At 51.3% G+C, this 18,468-nt stretch overlaps 10 protein-coding genes across 10 annotated transcripts; 4 read left to right on the forward strand and 6 right to left on the reverse strand.

Annotated features, from left to right (window-relative positions):
* Positions 1-65: 65 nt before the first annotated feature.
* Positions 66-1,769, reverse strand: BCR37DRAFT_380784 (cytosol aminopeptidase family, catalytic domain-containing protein). The gene is made up of 2 exons (XM_040869552.1): positions 742-1,769; positions 66-697 (listed from the first exon to the last, which is right to left on the reverse strand). Exons 1-2 carry the CDS (start codon positions 1,697-1,699, stop codon positions 207-209), a joined length of 1,449 nt encoding a protein of 482 aa, XP_040724558.1. The 5' UTR covers positions 1,700-1,769; the 3' UTR covers positions 66-206.
* On the forward strand, positions 1,763-3,285 carry BCR37DRAFT_58690 (26S proteasome subunit RPN7-domain-containing protein). The gene has a single exon (XM_040872371.1). The coding sequence runs from the start codon at positions 1,856-1,858 to the stop codon at positions 3,182-3,184; it is 1,329 nt and encodes a 442-aa protein (XP_040724559.1). The 5' UTR covers positions 1,763-1,855; the 3' UTR covers positions 3,185-3,285.
* On the reverse strand, positions 3,278-5,895 carry BCR37DRAFT_58948 (uncharacterized protein). The gene has a single exon (XM_040872373.1). The coding sequence runs from the start codon at positions 5,463-5,465 to the stop codon at positions 3,387-3,389; it is 2,079 nt and encodes a 692-aa protein (XP_040724560.1). The 5' UTR covers positions 5,466-5,895; the 3' UTR covers positions 3,278-3,386.
* A 452-nt stretch (positions 5,896-6,347) lies between these two features.
* BCR37DRAFT_58699 (pyruvate dehydrogenase kinase-like protein) lies at positions 6,348-7,998 on the reverse strand. Its single transcript, XM_040872372.1, has 3 exons — positions 7,809-7,998; positions 6,601-7,757; positions 6,348-6,532 (listed from the first exon to the last, which is right to left on the reverse strand). The coding sequence occupies exons 1-3, from the start codon at positions 7,873-7,875 to the stop codon at positions 6,476-6,478; spliced, it is 1,281 nt and encodes a 426-aa protein (XP_040724561.1). The 5' UTR covers positions 7,876-7,998; the 3' UTR covers positions 6,348-6,475.
* Positions 7,999-8,259: 261 nt separating this feature from the next.
* On the forward strand, positions 8,260-13,411 carry BCR37DRAFT_380789 (uncharacterized protein). The gene is made up of 3 exons (XM_040869553.1): positions 8,260-8,496; positions 8,605-8,689; positions 8,744-13,411. The coding sequence occupies exons 1-3, from the start codon at positions 8,267-8,269 to the stop codon at positions 12,914-12,916; spliced, it is 4,488 nt and encodes a 1,495-aa protein (XP_040724562.1). The 5' UTR covers positions 8,260-8,266; the 3' UTR covers positions 12,917-13,411.
* BCR37DRAFT_348529 (uncharacterized protein) lies at positions 12,949-13,407 on the reverse strand (the record flags this gene model as incomplete). Its single annotated transcript, XM_040867852.1, has 1 exon — positions 12,949-13,407. One exon carries the CDS (start codon positions 13,405-13,407, stop codon positions 12,949-12,951), a length of 459 nt encoding a protein of 152 aa, XP_040724563.1.
* A 146-nt stretch (positions 13,412-13,557) lies between the features above and the next one.
* BCR37DRAFT_380793 (uncharacterized protein) lies at positions 13,558-14,832 on the forward strand. The gene is made up of 2 exons (XM_040869554.1): positions 13,558-13,687; positions 13,735-14,832. Exons 1-2 carry the CDS (start codon positions 13,575-13,577, stop codon positions 14,378-14,380), a joined length of 759 nt encoding a protein of 252 aa, XP_040724564.1. The 5' UTR covers positions 13,558-13,574; the 3' UTR covers positions 14,381-14,832.
* BCR37DRAFT_380796 (small COPII coat GTPase sar1) lies at positions 14,524-15,562 on the reverse strand. The gene is made up of 5 exons (XM_040869555.1): positions 15,503-15,562; positions 15,418-15,452; positions 15,291-15,369; positions 14,827-15,242; positions 14,524-14,783 (listed from the first exon to the last, which is right to left on the reverse strand). The coding sequence occupies exons 1-5, from the start codon at positions 15,509-15,511 to the stop codon at positions 14,750-14,752; spliced, it is 573 nt and encodes a 190-aa protein (XP_040724565.1). The 5' UTR covers positions 15,512-15,562; the 3' UTR covers positions 14,524-14,749.
* A 48-nt stretch (positions 15,563-15,610) lies between these two features.
* Positions 15,611-17,479, forward strand: BCR37DRAFT_59362 (DNA primase large subunit Spp2). Its single transcript, XM_040872379.1, has one exon. It carries the CDS (start codon positions 15,725-15,727, stop codon positions 17,177-17,179), a length of 1,455 nt encoding a protein of 484 aa, XP_040724566.1. The 5' UTR covers positions 15,611-15,724; the 3' UTR covers positions 17,180-17,479.
* On the reverse strand, positions 17,213-18,460 carry BCR37DRAFT_393566 (uncharacterized protein; the record flags this gene model as incomplete). Its single annotated transcript, XM_040871324.1, has 1 exon — positions 17,213-18,460. The coding sequence occupies one exon, from the start codon at positions 18,458-18,460 to the stop codon at positions 17,213-17,215; it is 1,248 nt and encodes a 415-aa protein (XP_040724567.1).
* Between the last annotated feature and the right edge of the window lie 8 nt (positions 18,461-18,468).

Here is an 18,468-nt window from a genome sequence, read left to right on the forward strand (position 1 = left end):
TCGACGCAGAGCCGTTTGAGTGCCGCATTCCAATACAGGTATTGGTTGGCAAAGCAAGTGAGACAAGCGGTGGAACATGCAATCTATACTCATGACTTTATGCTATACATGTATACCCAATAATGCCAGACAGACTTGGATGTCCATTCGTACGGATGGTGCTCTGTGCAAAGGACATTCTAGCACATAATCCCAATGATTGGAGCTCACTTGCGGTTCAAAGCGAATTGAGCCAGTAGACCCACTCCGTAACCAGTTGCGCAGCCATTCCGGTATGTACTCGGCCCAGCCATGTCGATGTGCGCCCATAGGCAATCTTCTGGGACATGTTGTTCAATAAAGTGCCCAGCGCAACTTGCCTGTGCATTCATTCTGTTGGCGACGCTGTTCTTCATGTCCGCAACCTCTGACTTGAACTCTTCCATGAGGACCGGCGCATAGACAAGCGGCGTTGTCAGGTCACCGCTTTGCACACCGGCATCCATGAGCTCTCGCTCCAATTCATATGTTGGGGCAAGAACACCAGCGTGAAGCTGTCCAGCGGCAACCATCTGTGCTCCCGTGAGAGTTGCCACGCTGAGCATCACAGACGGCTTAAGACCTCCTGAGAAGGCAACTCCGTCCGCCAGGACGAGACGTCCTTCGGCATCCGTATTGTTGATTTCGATGGTCTTGCCTGATTTGGCCCGGATGATATCTGTTCGTCAGCTTCAGGGTATGTACAAAAGTTTGAAGACATACCATCGTTCTTGAGAGATCCAGGGCCCACTGCGTTTTCAGCAATGCACAGCGTTGCGTAAACTGGATGAGGGTATTTGATTGACCACAGGTACGTGAATGCACCAAGGCATGCCGCTGATCCACCCATATCGGTCTTCATGTTGCACATGTTGCCTCCTGTTTTGATACTGAGACCACCAGTATCGTAGGTGATACCCTTGCCCACAAATGCAATTGCTTTGGACTTGTCGCTCTGAGGGGTTTCGTACTTGAGCACGATCATGCGAGCTGGGTGAATAGCTGCCTTGCCGACAGAGTAAAGAGCTTCCATGCCTTGTTTCTTCAATTCTTCGCCTACAATGAACTCAGACGTAACGTGCTCCATACCCTCAATGTGCTTTGCGATGCGAGCTCCATATTCCTCTGGGTTGAGATCAGTTGGTGGCGTATCGACCAAGCTCTGTGTAAGACGCACATTCTCTGCCAGCTTCTCAGCCTTGTCCAACTCATCCGTTGTCACCTCACCTTCTTGAAGCAAGAACGAAATGTCAACCTTGGCTTCCAACTTTTTGAGATTTGCAGACCGTTTCGTATACAAGGGGAATGCCTTTGCCACAGCAGACGAAGCTGCAAAGACTTCAGCCTTGTTCTTCAAGCACATGACCACCTGGCATGGCTGATCAGAGTCTGGCAAATTGCTAGAGACCAATTTCGGAATCAAATCTGCGCGAATGATGCCCATGTAGCGAGACGTCTCGTTTGACAGGTAGGCCAGCTTCACCAACTGATCAGTTCCAGATTCATGCTCTACAACGGTTGTAGCATTCGCGGTGAAGGCCTTGGTAGCAAGGCTCAAGCGTGCAGCAGCCTTGTCGTCAAGCTTCAGTAGATTGACCAGAAAGTCCTTGGACAAGCGGGACTTCTCGCCGACAAGCAACAATGGCTTGGAAGAGAGCTTGAATGCCGAGAACGAGAGCATAGACGCTGGTTACTTGCTTCCAATCAAGTGTAGAGTGGTCGCTTATAGCAGCTGTATGCGCGTACGTCCACGAATTTAAAGTGACGTCCGCAAAGAGACACGACCAGAACGCGACAGGCAACGACAAACCTGTGCCGAGACTGCTAGCGGGCAGGTATGGAGATAGGCCCCGAGCCAACATGGGAGCTTGGCGCGTACATACAAAACTACAAAGGCTACATCAAAGTCAAGCGTCTTGTGCACATTGCCAACACCTTTGATTCGTTGCGCAGTGAGGCGCTTCAACGCGCATTGACTGCATTGAAGGAGGAGACGATGGATGGCGAAACGTATGCCAATCTTGCAAAGCTTCTGCCAGAAAGTGTGGCCTATGACTCGACCTGGGCAACAGAGATTACACGCAAAGCGCAGGCTATGACCGTCAAACTTGAGTCAGAGCTCAAGGCATATAAGAACAACCTCATCAAGGAGTCTATTCGTCTTGGCCAGCAGGATCTTGCAGATCACCAAGCAAAGATGGGGCAATTTGACGAAGCCATCAAGACCTACATTCAGAATAGAGATGTCTGCACAACGCCAGACCAGGTTGCCCATACAACTTTCAAGATTGTCGAGCTTGCGACCATTGCTGGACAGTGGGCCACAGCCAATACTTATCTGTCCAAGATTGACGGTAAGTTGGAGAAGGGGGTTGATCGACAAAAGAGTCTGATTGCCAAAGGCCTGTCCAATTTGGCGCACGGAGGATATCATCAAGCTGCAACAGCGTACATTAGTGCCTTTTCTGTGGCTCAAGTGCAAGCAAAAAGGTGGGAAGAAGTCATCTGTCTGAACGATATCGCCAATCAAACTGTTGTTATTGCGCTGGCGTACTTTGACAGGAAGACCTTGTCGTCCGAGTTGCTTAACAATAGCAACATGACGCCCGTATTGGAGCTCGAAGGAAATGCACGAGAAGCGCTTGAATGCTTCTACAAGTCTCGTTATGCCGACTTGTTCAAAGTACTAGAGATCATGCGAGGCGATTTACTCGCCGACATGCACCTAGAACCTTCCGCTGTGCAGCACCTCTTTTCACGCATTAAGAAGCGCAGCTTAATTCAATTTGCAAAAGCCTTCAAGAGTGTCTCTCTCACTCGCATGGTTAACGAATTTGGCAAGACCCCTGATGAGCTTGAGCAGCTGCTTGAAGAGCTCATCATGAGTGACGAATTGCCCAATGCTCGTATTGACGCTGTGCGGGGGTTGTTGGTGCTTGAGGCGACGAATGCCACGGATGCGACCATGGCCAAGACATTAGCGATGGGCAAGCAGCACTCTGAAGAGTATGCTCGTGCCCTCGTCCATTTGACCATCACGCAAGCTGGTCTGGAGATTGCAAAACCCAAAGGTGAACCAACAACGAATCGGCAGGGTGAGGCTGAAGTGATGCAAGAAGACGAAGAGCACTCAGACCCTGCATCGCCCATGGAAGATCTGCATTAGTCACAGCAAAAGTAGCGCTTCTGATAGCTGAACGATGATATATATATGCTCGATAAGGATACAATGAGTGACGCAACTGCAGTTGTGCCCGCTTAATTGATGTAGGAATGTGATGACGGAAAAATCATGTATGTCGCCACTTGGAATCTTGGCTCTGTCACATATGAGCCAATGCGTCTAAAGTCCTCTGTACGTGTCTCTTTCAGTGTCTAAGCTCAATCTGCTCAGCTGTACAAGTTGTATTTGTGTTGAGTCGCAGCGGCGAGAAGGATGCCTTCTGTTCTTCCATGGACGGAATGAATCCAGGCGATGGCAGCACGGGAGCATTCAGCAGGGACGTGGTTGTATTGTTGCTGTTGTTGAAGCCAAAAGCGCTGTCACTCCCAGTCGCATGATGTTGCTCTTGTTGTTGTTGTTGTTGTTGTTGTTGTTGCTGCTGTTGCTGCTGTTGCTGAGGCAGAGCAAGCTGCGACAGCTGAGCCAACTGAGCTAGCTGCGAGAGCTGTGGTAATTGCGTGCCATGAGTCTCTGTCGATGCCGCTTCAACACGCTCCGACTGCTGCTGCTGCTGCAGCGGCGGCGAAGGGTGAGCTTGAGTCAGCGGAACGGCATCATTCTCAAAAGCCTGTGGCACAGTGGCGCCTTCATCATAAGCTTGTTGCACAGGAGTCTGTCGTGTGGACTGAACAAATGTCGGTGAAGGCTGTGCAGCAGGAAGACGCATTTCTTCAGCCATGGCGTAACGAGGCGATTGTGCTGGAGGTGGCGGTGGTGGTGGTTGCATGGCCACAAAGGGTTGAGCTGGGAGGTAGGGACTTTGTTGCATCGTCTGTGCGCCATTGGATGTCGAATACTCCGCCGTTTGCAGTCTCTCTGGTGGATGACCCGACAGACCTGCCAATGTACTGCCTGATGTCATCGCCATGGAACCTTCCTCCCCGCTCGTCTCAAGACTGTCATCACCGTCGTCGTCGCCGAGCTGATCAGGCCCAGCTTGCCCATTACGACGAGCAAGCAATTGTTGCTTACGCCGTCGGTGACGACGTAAAGCAGCCGTTGGTAAAAACTTGTCCTCGTAAAACGCTGGGTTGCGACCCCTGACTGCGATAGGTCGCGTAAAAGCAGCAAGGACGGGGACTTCCAAGCCAGAAACTGTTTGCGCATACACAACCAGGAGAAGTTGGTAGTACTGACGCAGTTCAACGCGACGACCATTGTTTTGTGTTGCATAACGAAACAAGAGGCGACGAAAATCCAGACGTTCCTCACCAATGCTACCACAATTCTCCCCCTTTGTCAAGATACTGAGATCGTCATCCGTGAGGAGTGTATGGTTTGGCTTTGACACGAGGTCGATCCTGGAACCATCTGCATAATTGGTGGGCAACAGTTGTACTTTGTAGTTGGCAATCAGATGTGCATACCCAGTAGAATCATCTCGAACATAGTACTTGCATACATCAAGAGCGGGGGCAACCAATGCTGCTTTCACTTGAAACATGTTGCGACGGTAGCAAATGACACTCTCTGCATCCGATAGGAAGAACGTGCCTGAAAAGCTAGCCGTCAAACTAGCACGCTGTGGTGCACCTTGAGCATTGATGATGAGTGCTTGTCCTGGAGCTGCATAAAACGGTGCAGTTGTGATGGAGGTCAAGATGGGTACTTCATGAGTTCCCTGAGAATGCTGCTGCATCAAGGGTACAGATGACGCAGTCGTTGCCAAGCGAGAAGATCGAGCATCCGTTTCCCTAGAGCCAGACACGGGAGCAGCAGAGGTCACATCTGAATGAGCGTGCTGCGTAGGTTGTGAGCCGGCTCCTCCTTGATCGTTCACAACATCCAGCGATGTCGTTGGGCTCAAGGCGTGGGACTGAGCGTATCGAACTTGCTGTTGGTGCTGGTGATGAGCATTGTGATGGTAACCGGGCAAAGCATGCGACGACTCATCGTGCACCTGTGCAGCATCTCGCATGCTACTCGGAGAATGCGATATAACCCCTGTTGACGAGGCAGCGTGCACATGCTGTTGCTGACCCAATTGAGCTTCAATAGCAGCGCTTGTGTAATACGACGCTGGCGAGGAGGATTGTGCTGAAGCGGGCCAATTTGCATGACTTGACATGCTAGCATGATGATGGTGGTGAGCATGATGGTGCGGAACGGGTGGTGGGCCCATCGACATGCTAGAGGCAATTGAGGGCATGTTCCCATACGATTGCAGACCAGCCTCGGGAGGCTCCATCTGGTAGCGATGCATGTTCCAGCTTTGCGACTCCATTCACTGTCACAGCTTCTGATGCACTCGTCTTGTATTTGGGCTTCGCTGCGTTTGCGTACGGTGAAGGATTGGGCCGATCGCGAAAAGGGCGCCCGGAACGACAGATGGCGATGGCGATGATGTGTTGAGAAAATGAGACAAACGAGAGGACAGTGAAAGATGTTTCGACCTTTTTGGTAGGTCGAAAATGTGGATAGAGGAAAGAGAGCCTTGGAGGATATCCACCTGTCTTTGACCGCTTTTCTCCGAGGGCGAAACGATCGCTTCAAGGGCCTCCGGGACGTGCAGAAGGCAGGGGGGTTCACTGCCAACGAGGTTGCTCTTCTTCATCCCTCAAAAAGGATGGTGCAGGACATCGAATACTCATCTCCCCCTTAAGTCCATGTCAACCCCTGATTTTCGTTTCTGAAGACTGAAGGACACGCCGCCGTGAAGCCCGCGAAGCTTTTGCCTGCGCTAAGAAAATCTCTGAGCTGACGCCGTATGCGATCGCCCGAAGTCCTACCGTCTTGGAACTGAATGGACAAACAAAAGCAAGTCGCGTGGTTGCGTATCAGGAGGAAGAGGCGGAAGGTCTCGCAGATGCCCAACAAGCGACAGCCACCCCTACGATGTTCAAACTCATGTGCTGATGCCAATGAACAGGTGGATCTTCTGTCTTGACAGGGCCCTGCTAGACGTCTCTTGTCAGGAGAATCAGTCTGTCGCGTGTCGATAGCATGCATGCTGACGATCTGCAACAAACAAGAGACCATATGGTCAATGTGCCCGAGGAGACGCTCGGCCGGACACGGCCGTTCCGTAGACAGACAGCCAAGAGGAAATGAGATTCGACGAGTGGGATGTATAGGTCTCGAGGAATCAATGACCGGAAGGTGTTGTTGGAGTAGATGTGTATGAATGTGCTTTTGAACTGCGCTCTAAATTGTGCTGGAGGCTAGTAAACAATGCTGCTGCTATTAGTTGACCCTCATTGCTGTCTTGCAGTGGTCTTGTCACTCCGTCTGCTGTTACGGCAAAGGCTCCTCGCTTGAGCTGAGACGGTTGAGATTGATGTAGCAATCCGTCTAGAAGAAAAAGGAGAATGGTTAGCAACGTCACAATCAACGTGTCAAAGGGGACATGTCAAACTTACGCCATACCCGTCCAAGCTCTCCAACTTGAGATCGCCACCAAAGTAACGTGCATACAACCTCGAAATAGGCAGGCCATAGCCGAATCCTGCCATGGGCGCTTTGAAGTCGCTCTTGTTGAAGTCTGGGTCCAAGTCTTGTGATTCAGCAGTGGTGTACATGTAGGTCCAGACGAGCGGCATGGCACTCCGAGGAATACCGCCGCCTTCATCGGAAATTTTGATGGTGATGTCTTCTGCACCTTCAACAACAATCACCTTGACGGGAGGGAAATTTTCCTTGTCTACGCCGTGCGTTTCGACGACTGCCCGTAGTGAGTTTTTGAGGACTTCAAAGGCGACGTGTGCGAGATGTCCCGGGACATACATGAAGTTGAGATGACTGGGACAGATGAGTTGGACTTTTGGAGCATCGTAGAGGCCGTAGTAGTCTTCACAGATGAAGCGTGCGTTGTCAATGGCTTCTTGTAGGATATTGGGAACAGATGTCTTGGTGCAAATGACACCGACGTAGTCCTCGCGTGGTGGTTCAGTGAGTAATGCGATGTGTTGTCCAATGAGCATGCGGATACCAATACGGGACATGTAGAAGCGGTCGAGGAAGGCTTGGATATCTTTATTGATGGATGACCGTTGTTTTGCCTTCTTATACTCGAGAATACCTTGCGCCATGGTTGTTACCACTGAATCGTGTCTCCGCTTAATGACATTGAGTGATTTGGCAAGACGATCATTGAACGAGGTAATCTCGGGTGGCCAACTCACGTCTTCAACTTTGCCGTAGTAACGCGCTTGTACGGGGACACTCCGCCGCATGCCATTGTTTTGGTTGCGATTGCTGCTGTATTGCTCTGTTGTGAGGTTGCGTGTGGTGGAAGGTAAGCTGGCAGACCCATTGCCGTTTCCCTTGAGCATCGACCGGAGTTCCGGGGTGAGGGTTGGGCGTTCCATGGTGGTCAGGTCTTCAAAGGACTGAGCATACCATTCCTTGACTTTATTGATGCTGGGCATCTCATTGAGGTTATCTGGGAGTTCGGCGAGTTCCTTGACGCGATGCGCGAGTCTGATGGGGAGTTCTTCGTGGATGAATTGGCTGGCTCTGAAGAGGGTGCCTTGGGACGAGTTGGACCCGAACTGGACCATTTGATGGAGGGAGATGCCTGATAATGTCAGCTGCCTTCGATCTGCCTGGCTGATGAGAATGGGGCTACCTGTTTGAGGGAAAGAAGCGAAGTGCTTGATTTGGCTTGCGAGCTGGGGAGTGTACTTCCAGGCCATGGCTGTGTGCTGCTCCTACAGTAGTAGCGTCTAGAGAAGCAGCTCCTACAGTGGTACCCGCCGTTGTGCCTTTGTCGTGTGTGGACACTGTGGAGTCGCCGCCGCCTGAGGAGAGAAAGTGAATTTCCATGTGGAAGCAGCAGACAGGAACAGGGGAAAGAGACAGGCTGCTATAGACGACTCACAGCATCGACACAAGAGAGACAGAGCCAAGGTGCAAGGGCCATTCCTTCCTCTTGCTCTCCTACAGAGGGCCTCCAGTATAAATACCCCGTAGCACCGTAGCCCCAGTGTAGACTGATGTGCCTGTGCTGCTCTTCTGCAGAGATTGAGGCTTCTCCGCAGCGACTCAACTGAGGCCTCTTATTCCCTCTTTTCACCTCTTGTGTCTATGGCCCTCCCGTGTCCTGCTCTCTCTCTGTGTGTGTGTGCTCTGGTGCGCGGCCCTCCCAGCTCCAACCACACACCACTGCCAAACGCCCAAAAGCAGGCAGTCTGGGTGTCAGTAGAGAGAGGAGAGAGACAGAGAGTATCCTCTTCATCTGCTCACACTCTCGCCCAATTCCCCGAAAGAAAGTCGCGTCCAAACTCAGGGACAGCACGCGCAACGATGGACACCAGGTAAGACCCGCAATAACAATGCACTGCTCCCGCCGATGCTGGCCAGCTGCTTGTCGTCATAGCTGCATCGTCTTGTCGCAAAGTAATCCCTGGCTAACATGGTTGCAGACCGCGCAGAACAGCCAGTGTCAATCATGCATCGTATAAAGACGAAGATAACGACGACGACCTAGATGAGATTCCCAGTCCCATGGCAAGTCACCCTGCACCTCTCATCAGCCACAGACAACGCTAATGCCCCTTCTAGCCTTCACGATCACGCTCCAGAAGGTCACTCCCACGCGCACACTCAGAAGCAAGCTCCGACCAATCGAGTAGAAAACGCAAACGAGACTCGCAATCTCCAGAAGAACGTCGCCCTTCACGACGCGCAGGCTTACGTGGCTCTCTCGATTTTACAGACCATCACTTCTCATCACCTGAAACGCAAAAGAGTCCAGCAACGAGACATCGGACACCATCGCAAGCATTATCGGAAGAGACATCACCGGATGTGCCACCCTCCAAGATTGTCAAGCTTGCATTACGGAAACGGCCGGGTCAGCAGAGTATTCAAGAGGTAGAGAGAGTGCATACGGGTACATCGGATGAGATTCAAAGTCCAACCAATCAAACGCACCCGCAAGACATGCCTGCATCGCATCCATCGCCCATGCAAAGCGCATCACCAGAGGCAATGCACATGAACGCAGACGAGGCATTTGACGAACAAGCATTCGACCAACAAGCACATGATTCAGATGAAATTGCAAATGGCAAGACCTATATGCAGAGTCTACGTCGCAGCGCACGTATGCCAAAATCACGTATTCAAGAGAGTGAAGAAGAGCAAGATTCACCGCCGGAGGTCATCCGTTCCAATACTGCACTTCGCAGGAAATCAAAGAGACTTTCATTTGAAGATGAACAGCCAAGTCGATCTGCTGGTCGTTCCTCACGTGAATATCGTCGTAATGGGCGTAGAAAGAACGGTCGTGGGAGTCGCACATCACGTCGTCATGCGTCTGGTGGACAAGACACAAATTCGCGCAAGAAGGGCTCCGATGATTCAGATTATCACTCTGGTCAGGCTTCTACCGTCGATAGCCTTTCTGAGGAAAGTTTCATCTCTGAGGGTGACAGTCCAGCAGATGAACTCGCACTCACGGGTCGTCGTGGTAGTGGCCGTGGTGGTAGTGGTCCCATTGCACGTCCACAACTTCGTGCACGTCAACAAATCAACTATGCCATTCCACCACCTCTGCCTGAACCAGAACGAGAATCACCACGTCCTGCTTCTGCACCCCTCCCACGAACGACTTTCCAGAGCCTCTATCCGAGTTATGGATCATTAGGGTTGGGATTGACGGCTGGTGCTGCTCAACAGTTTGGGAATTTAGGGTTTCCTGTGCATGGCGCATTGCAAGATGATACAGACTCCTCCGGTGATGAGGGAGGTGGTCAAGCGAATGGCACGAGTGGTGGTGCTGCTGCGCCCTTACCCATGATGCAAAGTGCTGCTGTTTCTAGTGGAACGGGCAATGTTGGTCGCGTCAAGGGTTCTAATCTGGCAGACGCAGATCCAATTGGCATTGATAAGGAAGTATCCTTTGATTCTGTTGGTGGATTGGAAGAACATGTCAACCAACTCAAGGAAATGGTCAGTTTACCCTTGCTGTATCCTGAAATTTTCACAAACTTCCATATTACACCGCCACGGGGTGTTTTGTTTCATGGACCACCAGGGACTGGTAAGACGCTTATGGCGCGGGCTCTTGCAGCGAGTTGTTCAACAGGGTCTCGGAAAATTGCCTTTTACATGCGGAAAGGTGCAGATTGTTTATCGAAATGGGTGGGTGAGGCGGAACGTCAACTCAGGTTACTCTTTGATGAGGCAAAAGCCAATCAACCAAGCATCATCTTTTTCGATGAGATTGATGGCTTGGCACCTGTGCGCTCTGCAAAACAAGATCAAATTCATGCATCGATTGTATCAACGTTGCTGGCACTCATGGATGGTATGGATGCACGAGGTCAGATTGTTGTGATTGGTGCAACGAATAGGCCTGATTCTGTGGATCCGGCATTGAGACGACCAGGCCGCTTTGATCGTGAATTCTTTTTCCCTCTACCGAATCTAGATGCACGCAAGAAGATCCTCAGTATCCATACCGGTAAATGGCAACCGAAACCAGAAGATGCGTTTATTGCCGATTTAGCAACACAGACGAAAGGGTATGGTGGTGCAGATCTACGAGCATTGTGTACGGAAGCTGCACTCAATGCCGTTCAACGACGATACCCACAAATCTACCAGAGCAGCGAGAAACTCATTATTGATCCGACCACTATCAATGTGTCGGCGCGAGACTTCATGGTTGCCGTCAAGAAGATTATTCCCTCTTCAGCACGGTCAACGTCAAGTGGTGCCGCCATCCTACCACCACATATTGAGCCACTGCTCAAGTCTACGCTCGATGAAATCACTGAAAAGGTGGATGCTATTGTGCCTCGTCGGCAGAAACAGAGCGCTTTACAACAGAATCTCTCGATCGCTCAAGACGATAGTAATTTCCACAAAGAACGCATGTTACAACAGCTCGACCAAATGCGCGTCTATCGTCCAAGGTTGTTGATTGCAGGATCAGCAGGGCTAGGACAAGGCCATCTGGGTGCAGCCATTCTTCATCATCTTGAAGGCTTCCATGTCCAAACACTCGATTTATCCACCATGTTTAGCGATTCTGCAAGCACGGCTGAAGCCTCCCTCATTCAAGCGTTTGTGGAAGCAAAACGGCATAAACCTTCTGTACTGTACATGCCTGCTGTTGAACTTTGGTTCACTGTGGCTTCTGGAGCATTACAAACGACACTCAAATCATTGCTCAATTCAATCATGACGAATGAGCCCTTGCTATTGCTGGGCGTGTCCAATATTCCAGTAGGCGAACTCCCTCATGCCGTGCGCGAGCTGTTTGGCCATGGTGACAAAGCGTCCGTTTCACTCTCAACACCCACCTCACTCCAGCGCGAAGCGTTCTTTGGCTTCTTGAAGGACTTGATTGTCAAATCACCCGATGCATTGCCAGATGGTCGGCCACCACGAAAGCGACGGCTTGAAAAGCTCAAAGTTGCACCACCCGAGGCACCTCGAGCACAGACCAAAGCGGAACGGAAAGCAGTCGAGGCAAAAGACAGGAAGCTCAAACTACAACTCAAAGGTCGCTTGGGACCACTCATGGAATTGATTCGTACGCGGTACAAGCGGTTCAAGAAGCCAGTGATTGATGAGCGTAAACTCGTCCACCTCTCACTCGACTCTGAACTACATCCCGGCGCAGGTGATCAAATCTATGTACGCACGGAGGATAATATGATTCTCGAGACAACTACGGGTAAAAAGTTTCACAATATGGATATTTCCATTATTGAGGAGCGGCTATGGAATAATCTCTACATGACACCTCGTCAATTCATCAACGATGTCGAGCAAGTTGTGCAAGATGCCAAGAATGAAGATGATCGCGTGAAGGCTATGGCTGCACAAGAAATGCTCACGCATGTGCTCATTCACACTGAAGAAATGATGGATCCAGTGTTCATTGAAGAATGCAAGCAAATGGCTTTGCGTGAAGTTGAACGCCATCGCAAATTTGCAGCTTCGGAGAAGGTTCGTCTAGAAAGCCTACAAGCACAACAGGCGGCCGCCGCCGCCGCCGCCGCTGCAACAGCAGCACAAGCAGCAGCTGCTATGGCGCCCACAGAGATTATTGAAGATGCCTTGACTGTACCGATGGCCGTGGGTCCTGACCCAGACTCGCAGACTGCCATGGTCGCGCCGGCAGCTGCGCCGATACTGGATGCACCAGAAACAGAGGTGGTCATGGACATGCCAGAAGGTGCACCTTCTGGCATCAGTGACGGGTCTACGCAACAGCTCTTGGTGGCTAATGCAGAAACTGAAGATGTTGCCATGACTGGCGTTGAGGCTAACGTTGCACTGCTCTCGCCTAAAAGTCCTGTCGCAGAACCACCTGCAAAGCCAGCTTCGCCCAGGCCTCAATGCAACGACCATGGTTCTGTCGGCCTGGTCGTTGCAACCGCGCCGAATAGCGAGCAAGTCTCTTTCGAGCAGACAGCCATTTCGCGACAAGCGACACCCTCGCCAGCGCCAGCGCCATCACCGCCACCATCGCCTGAACCGGAACATGCTCCATATGAGCTTGACTTGTTGGCCCTTCAACGCGATTGCCAAGCCTGGGTAGCGTGCACGGAGAATTTGACAGTGGATCAGCTAGAGCAGGTGAATTCGAGTGCGGTGGATGCGACGTGGCATTTGAGGCGTGAGTGGAATCGCAACCTCGTGAGGTCTGCAGCGGATGAAGCTGTGAGGACTATGAGCAAAGCACTTGTATCATATGATGATGAAGGCTCGCCGTAGCAGGTACATGGCTAGTTCATCCATTATCAACATCATTTGGTGCATCTCGTTTCAACGTGCGTGACTTGACAGGTTTGCGTGCAGTAAAACAAACCACACTTGAGACAGGCGTACTTGCCCCAATACCCACATACAGAGCAAAATTTGCGTTGTGAGGCATGTCGCGTTGGTCGCACGACAGCCTGATGCCAAGCAAGGGCATCGGGTGCTTCATCGAGGTGATTCGCCAATGGACGCCGCGAAGTCAGGATCTTTCGCACTTGTTGTGAGGTTCCTCTCTGTTGCTTCGGGCCGCGTCGTATATCCTCTGCTGTAGCTTTTGGCAGATCGATGCGTACATCACCATCATTATCCCGTTCTAGCTCTGCGATATGGCGTTGTGCTTGTCTGAGACGGGCAGGCGCATCGAGTGTGGCGTAGGATTGCTTGAGGCGAGCTCTGTCTTGTGGTTTTACGGTCTTTGGTGCTTGTAGCAGCTCTACTAGTGTCATTGTTCAGCAGCAGTCTATACAGAACTGGAGCAGCAGCAGCAGCAGTAGTAGTTCTTGTATTGGTAAAGTACCTTGAGTGTAGCAACTCGCCTAACCCTGACACGGCCCAAGGAGACGGCAACGGGCAACCACGACAATCTTCTCCCTTCTCCATCAGGCAAGCAGCCATGAGCGACAGAGACCGATCTCAAAGCCCCAGGCGCGACAGACGCTCAGCTTCTCCTCGCAGAGATGACGAAGACCGGGACGAACGCATGCCAGACAGGGATGCAGGACGAGAGTAAGCATCCATCTCCTTCAGTCACCTCGCAGCTCATACCTATATAGCCACAGCGAGCGTCGCCACACGACGGAGAACCCAGGAACCAACTTGTTTGTGACGGGTATTGCCACGCGTATCGATGAGACTGAACTGCGTGAAATCTTTTCACAGTTTGGTCAAGTGGAGTCCGTACAAATCATGGCGGACCCACACACAAAGGAATCGCGTGGTTTTGGATTCGTTTCCATGGCCACTGCAGATGAAGCTGAAGCTGCGCGGGATGGTTTATCTGGTCAGGAAAAGCAAGGACGTGTGATGAGTGTTGAGAAGGCACGTCGAGCACGTCCACGCACACCCACACCTGGTAAGTATTTTGGTCCTCCTAAACGTGAAGAACGACGTGGTCCACCCGGTCGCAGTGGTGGCGGATATCGAGACCGTTACGATGACCGACGTGGCGGCGATTATCGCGGTGGCGGTGGTCGTGGTCGAGACTACGACTCGCGCGACCGCTACGATGATCGACGCGGTGGGGATTCTCGTGGTCGTCGAGACTATGATGATCGTCGCTACGATGATTACCCACCTCGACGCTCCTATGGTGGTGGTTCGAGGGACCGTGACTCGTACTCTTCACGACCTAGGGATGAATACCGCGATGACTATGCACGCAGCTCGCGTGACGATCGCGACAGGTACGAACGACGATAGACGACGCCTCTTCCCTCTCTCGATTCAATCGACAGCTATTTTGCAAGTACAGTGGAATACTTCCTCTTCCTTCGATAATCAGCTTTTTCGACCATACCGACAGTTCTCAGTCTCGCCAATCCCATACGCCTCAGCCTTCCATTTACTTTCGGTGACATTTTGACTCTGTAACTTCGTCCTTCACCCTCAATCTATCGCCAGTGCATAATCGCTGCTATCTTGTTCGCCATCCACAGTGCAACAAGGCTGATCAGTCAACTTTCCACTCGAAGCACACATCACAGGTAAAGTCATGTCACTCACTAACAGTAGGAACCAGAAAGGATGGCATAAGGCGAACAGCATCATACTACGGAGATTCTCTTCTCTTTAATTGCAGTAGTTGGATAACCACCTGATACCACTGTCTTGTTAGCCATGTATGATTCTTGTAGAAGCAGACTTACTCTCCGTAACCCTGTCGCATCACAACCGAGCACATGAAGACCTCAATGGCCCTGATGTTTTCCAGTGGTTGCTTACCCTTGCCAGTCGTTTGATACAACCCAAGTGCATTCCTGAGTTCATCCTCCGACACCGCGCCAGGCGCATCAATCTTATTCCCCAAAATCAAAAAGGGCACTTTCTGCAACTCCTCAATACCAAGTAAAGCATTCAGCTCAGCCTGCGCTTCAGGTAGACGCTCCAAATCGGCAGAATCGACAATAAAGACGACACCTGAGACTTCGGGGAAATAATCACGCCAGAGACGACGAGCCTGTTGATGACCACCTAGATCGAATGTTGTGAAACGGTTGTTGCCAACAGCGAGTTCTTCAGAGTGTGGATGAAGGGTTGGTTGCAGCGTGGCAAGACGGTCGTTCTATAGATTGCTGTTAGGAGTGTTTCTTTTGCAATTGATGTGGCATACCTTGAGCATGTGAAGCAGAGTGGTCTTTCCTGCGTTATCGAGACCTAGGAAGAGGAGCTTGGCATGCTTGTTGGCCAGCCTGGTATCGTCAGCGCATGATCTCTTGAGCGGTAGTAGGTGACGTTACCCTAGCGAGGCGAGCATATCCCAGAACCAATCAATCTAGAGCGCATGTCAGCAGGTGTCCTATGCACACACTAGGCGCCTCATACGATGAACATGATGGATGGAATGAATGTCTTGTAGCTAGTGTCGCTGCCTTCTCGCTGACGTTGGCCTCTGGATCACGTGCACCAGGTGAAAGAACGCGAATTTCGAGGATTTGGGAAGAGAGACGCCGACAAGACCAAGACTCGACTGCGATAGATTCGCTGCTGCTACTGCTTAGACTTGCTGAACTAGCTATTGACTGCTGCTATATCCACTAGGCTGTTATGTTCAGCAGTAAAAGGCAAAAGCTCAAGCTCACAGCCAGTAGGCGCAACTTTGCCCAGGAAATTGCCAGAGAAACAGACTACCCTACCAGGCTCTCCTTCTACACAACCCCGCCTCTCCAAGAAATCACAGTCGAAGACTTCCAAACATGGGCTATCGACAGGCTTCATGTGTTGGGTGAAATTGAGTCCGCCATGTACCGCAACAAAACCCCTGCCGAGCTCAAAACAGTCATGGCAGATTTGGTAGACAAGTACCTGCCACTTGCCTCTGACAGTACGCGACACGCAAAAGGCGACCATCTCGATGCAGAGCGTCGAAAGGATCACTACTCACACTTTATTCTGCGTCTTGCCTTTTGTCGCTCTGAAGACTTGCGCGCGCGTTTTATTCGTACAGAATCCGCACTCTTCAAGTATCGATTTGGGTTGGAGGATGGACCTGCCACGACAGCCTTTATCAAGAGCTTGGATCTCGACTGGCAAGCTGTCTCTGAAGCAGAGGTAGCACAACTCCACGATAAACTTCTTGCAGCAAGCGGTGCACGATCTATTGACCATGAATCCTACTTCAAAGTAGACTGGACGCGAGTCGCCGATCTCGTCGCCATGCGCCGTGTGTTCGTCAAGGGAGGTCTAGCCTATGTTCCCGTCTCTGAACAACTCTCCCTCATCGCTGCTGAATTCTCCACAAAACTCGCAGCAGCGTTGGAAATGACAGCACGCGCCATACCGCGTCTCGATGAAGATGATCGACTCTTGCCCATCCTCACGCATTTATCCAAGGGATTCACGGCGCCTGAGTATACGGCATCAGGCGACTTCGATGGGACTGCCGTGACAGCTGCACAGGTCCCGAGTCTTTTGCAACATTTCCCACTTTGTATGCGTAATTTGCACGATAACCTCACGCATGCGCATCATCTCAAGTACTGGGGCAGACAACAATATGGATTATTCCTCAAAGCCATTGGTCTCAGTGTCGAGGAATCCCTCATCTTTTGGCGACAATCCTTCAAGCAGATAACGGATGAAAAGTTCACAAAGGAGTACAGGTACAATGTCCAACACATGTACGGACTTGTTGGTGGACGCAAGAGTTATCGTCCAATGAGCTGTCAACAGATCCTAACAGGTCCGAATCCTGGTGCTGGCGAGTGTCATGGATGTCCTTACAAGCACTTCAACAAGGACGCACTCAATGCTTCTCTTGCAAAGATTGGTATTAGCGATAGCAAGACGCTCAAGGAGGTTCATGAGTCGGTGGCGTCCAAGCACTACCACGTTGCGTGCACAAAAGTGTTTGAAGCGACGAACCCGAATGTGCCATTGAATGAGAGCATCTCACATCCAAACCTCTACTTTGAGAAGAGCTCAGGACTAGGCAAAGATTCGACAACTCAGGCGATCGCGGCAGAGGTAGCACAAGGTGGCGAGCCCATGGCAGCGGATTGAGCGACGGTTGCAGTCATATGTCTATAAATCTTTTTAAAGCATGAGATGGACAGGCGACTCGATATATTGAGACACGCGGTCGAGGTAGATGGACGCGGTGCGTGGATTGATTGACCCTTCCCTGAAGTGCAAGCTGGCAACAACACTTGAGCGACTCGTTGATTGCATTGCTTGCGAGGGAGCTGGCAATGGCTTGTCAGCCAGGAAATCCAGGATGTCGTAGTTTGCAGGCGCTGAGGCGAGGGGATCTTCGACCTGAACAGCTTGCAGGGAGAGGATGCCATCGATATTGGCTTGTTCTGGTAGCTCAATGAAGGAGGACTCCAGGTACTCAGATGCGTCCAAGTCAAGTGCTCGCCGTTCACTAGGGCCTTCAAGTGGCTCTGGCTCATAGACCGCATTGTTATACGCCGATGTTCCCACAATCTCATCAAATAGCAAGTCATCCTGAGACCGCTCAGTTAGACCAAACGCTGGCACATCCTGCAATGCTCGCCGGGCAGCTTTGGCCGCAAGTTGTTTAACAGAGATGTGAACACGCGAATCCTCACTCAGCTTCTCGGCAAGCAGAATCAGCTCAGACAAATCAACAGATCTCGTCAGCTCAACAATCTTGTCATCCTCCACTTCCATAGCTTGAGCGGCCGCTTGCGTCTCAGGCTTCTGTACCGGTGCCGCCTTTTTGATGTTGCTGAGATCCAGCTTACCGCGCTTCTCAGCTTCCTGTTGTAGCTTTGCAGGTGCATCTTGGTCAATCTTCTTGGCAAAGGCCAACACGTCACCCTTCAGTAATCGGCCTTTGGGCCCTGTTGGCTTGATATCCTTGATCTCTGTAAGACCCAATTTGCGCATAGTCGCGATAACAGATGGTAAGAGTGGTGAGCCGTCCTGGTTGACAAGCGAGTCGTACGCGGTATGCGACACATGCGGTGTAGGCGCATTTGCTTGCTTCGTCTCAACAGGCTTCTCTGCCTTTTCAACAGCCGAGTCCGACTTGACTATATTGCTCTCTGTCACAGCTGTTCGTTCTGGCATCTTCAAGCTCGCCAAATCATCTCCAGGCTCAGCCATGACTGCAATAGACGTTCCGACCTGCACCGCTTTACTTCCATCCTGCACTAGGATCTTTGCAAGGACACCATCATCTTGCGCCTCGACATCCATAGTCGCTTTATCCGTCTCAATTTCTAGGATGACATCGCCGGCAGCGTAGGAAGCACCTTCAGCGACTTTCCAGCTCGCGATATTACCTTCTGTCATGGTAGGCGACATGGCAGGCATAGTGAAAT

Source organism: Protomyces lactucae-debilis (genome assembly GCF_002105105.1).
Source record: "Protomyces lactucae-debilis strain 12-1054 chromosome Unknown BCR37scaffold_12, whole genome shotgun sequence".
Lineage (NCBI taxonomy): Eukaryota > Fungi > Ascomycota > Taphrinomycetes > Taphrinales > Protomycetaceae > Protomyces > Protomyces lactucae-debilis.

Coding starts and splice junctions, on each gene's coding strand:
- BCR37DRAFT_58948 (XM_040872373.1), bottom strand. CDS start 5,465: ATGGAGTCGCAAAGCTGGAACATGCATCGCTACCAGATGGAGCCTCCC.
- BCR37DRAFT_58690 (XM_040872371.1), top strand. CDS start 1,856: ATGGAGATAGGCCCCGAGCCAACATGGGAGCTTGGCGCGTACATACAA.
- BCR37DRAFT_380793 (XM_040869554.1), top strand. CDS start 13,575: ATGAGCGACAGAGACCGATCTCAAAGCCCCAGGCGCGACAGACGCTCA. Junction 13,688..13,734: donor GACAGGGATGCAGGACGAGA/GTAAGCATCCAT, acceptor ATACCTATATAG/CCACAGCGAGCGTCGCCACA.
- BCR37DRAFT_380789 (XM_040869553.1), top strand. CDS start 8,267: ATGGCCCTCCCGTGTCCTGCTCTCTCTCTGTGTGTGTGTGCTCTGGTG. Junction 8,497..8,604: donor CGCGCAACGATGGACACCAG/GTAAGACCCGCA, acceptor ACATGGTTGCAG/ACCGCGCAGAACAGCCAGTG. Junction 8,690..8,743: donor ATGAGATTCCCAGTCCCATG/GCAAGTCACCCT, acceptor TGCCCCTTCTAG/CCTTCACGATCACGCTCCAG.
- BCR37DRAFT_59362 (XM_040872379.1), top strand. CDS start 15,725: ATGTTCAGCAGTAAAAGGCAAAAGCTCAAGCTCACAGCCAGTAGGCGC.
- BCR37DRAFT_380796 (XM_040869555.1), bottom strand. Junction 15,370..15,417: donor GATATGCTCGCCTCGCTAGG/GTAACGTCACCT, acceptor TGACGATACCAG/GCTGGCCAACAAGCATGCCA. Junction 14,784..14,826: donor ATGCGACAGGGTTACGGAGA/GTAAGTCTGCTT, acceptor CTAACAAGACAG/TGGTATCAGGTGGTTATCCA.
- BCR37DRAFT_380784 (XM_040869552.1), bottom strand. CDS start 1,699: ATGCTCTCGTTCTCGGCATTCAAGCTCTCTTCCAAGCCATTGTTGCTT. Junction 698..741: donor TGGATCTCTCAAGAACGATG/GTATGTCTTCAA, acceptor GCTGACGAACAG/ATATCATCCGGGCCAAATCA.
- BCR37DRAFT_58699 (XM_040872372.1), bottom strand. CDS start 7,875: ATGGCCTGGAAGTACACTCCCCAGCTCGCAAGCCAAATCAAGCACTTC. Junction 7,758..7,808: donor CGCTTCTTTCCCTCAAACAG/GTAGCCCCATTC, acceptor TGACATTATCAG/GCATCTCCCTCCATCAAATG. Junction 6,533..6,600: donor AGAGCTTGGACGGGTATGGC/GTAAGTTTGACA, acceptor TTTTTCTTCTAG/ACGGATTGCTACATCAATCT.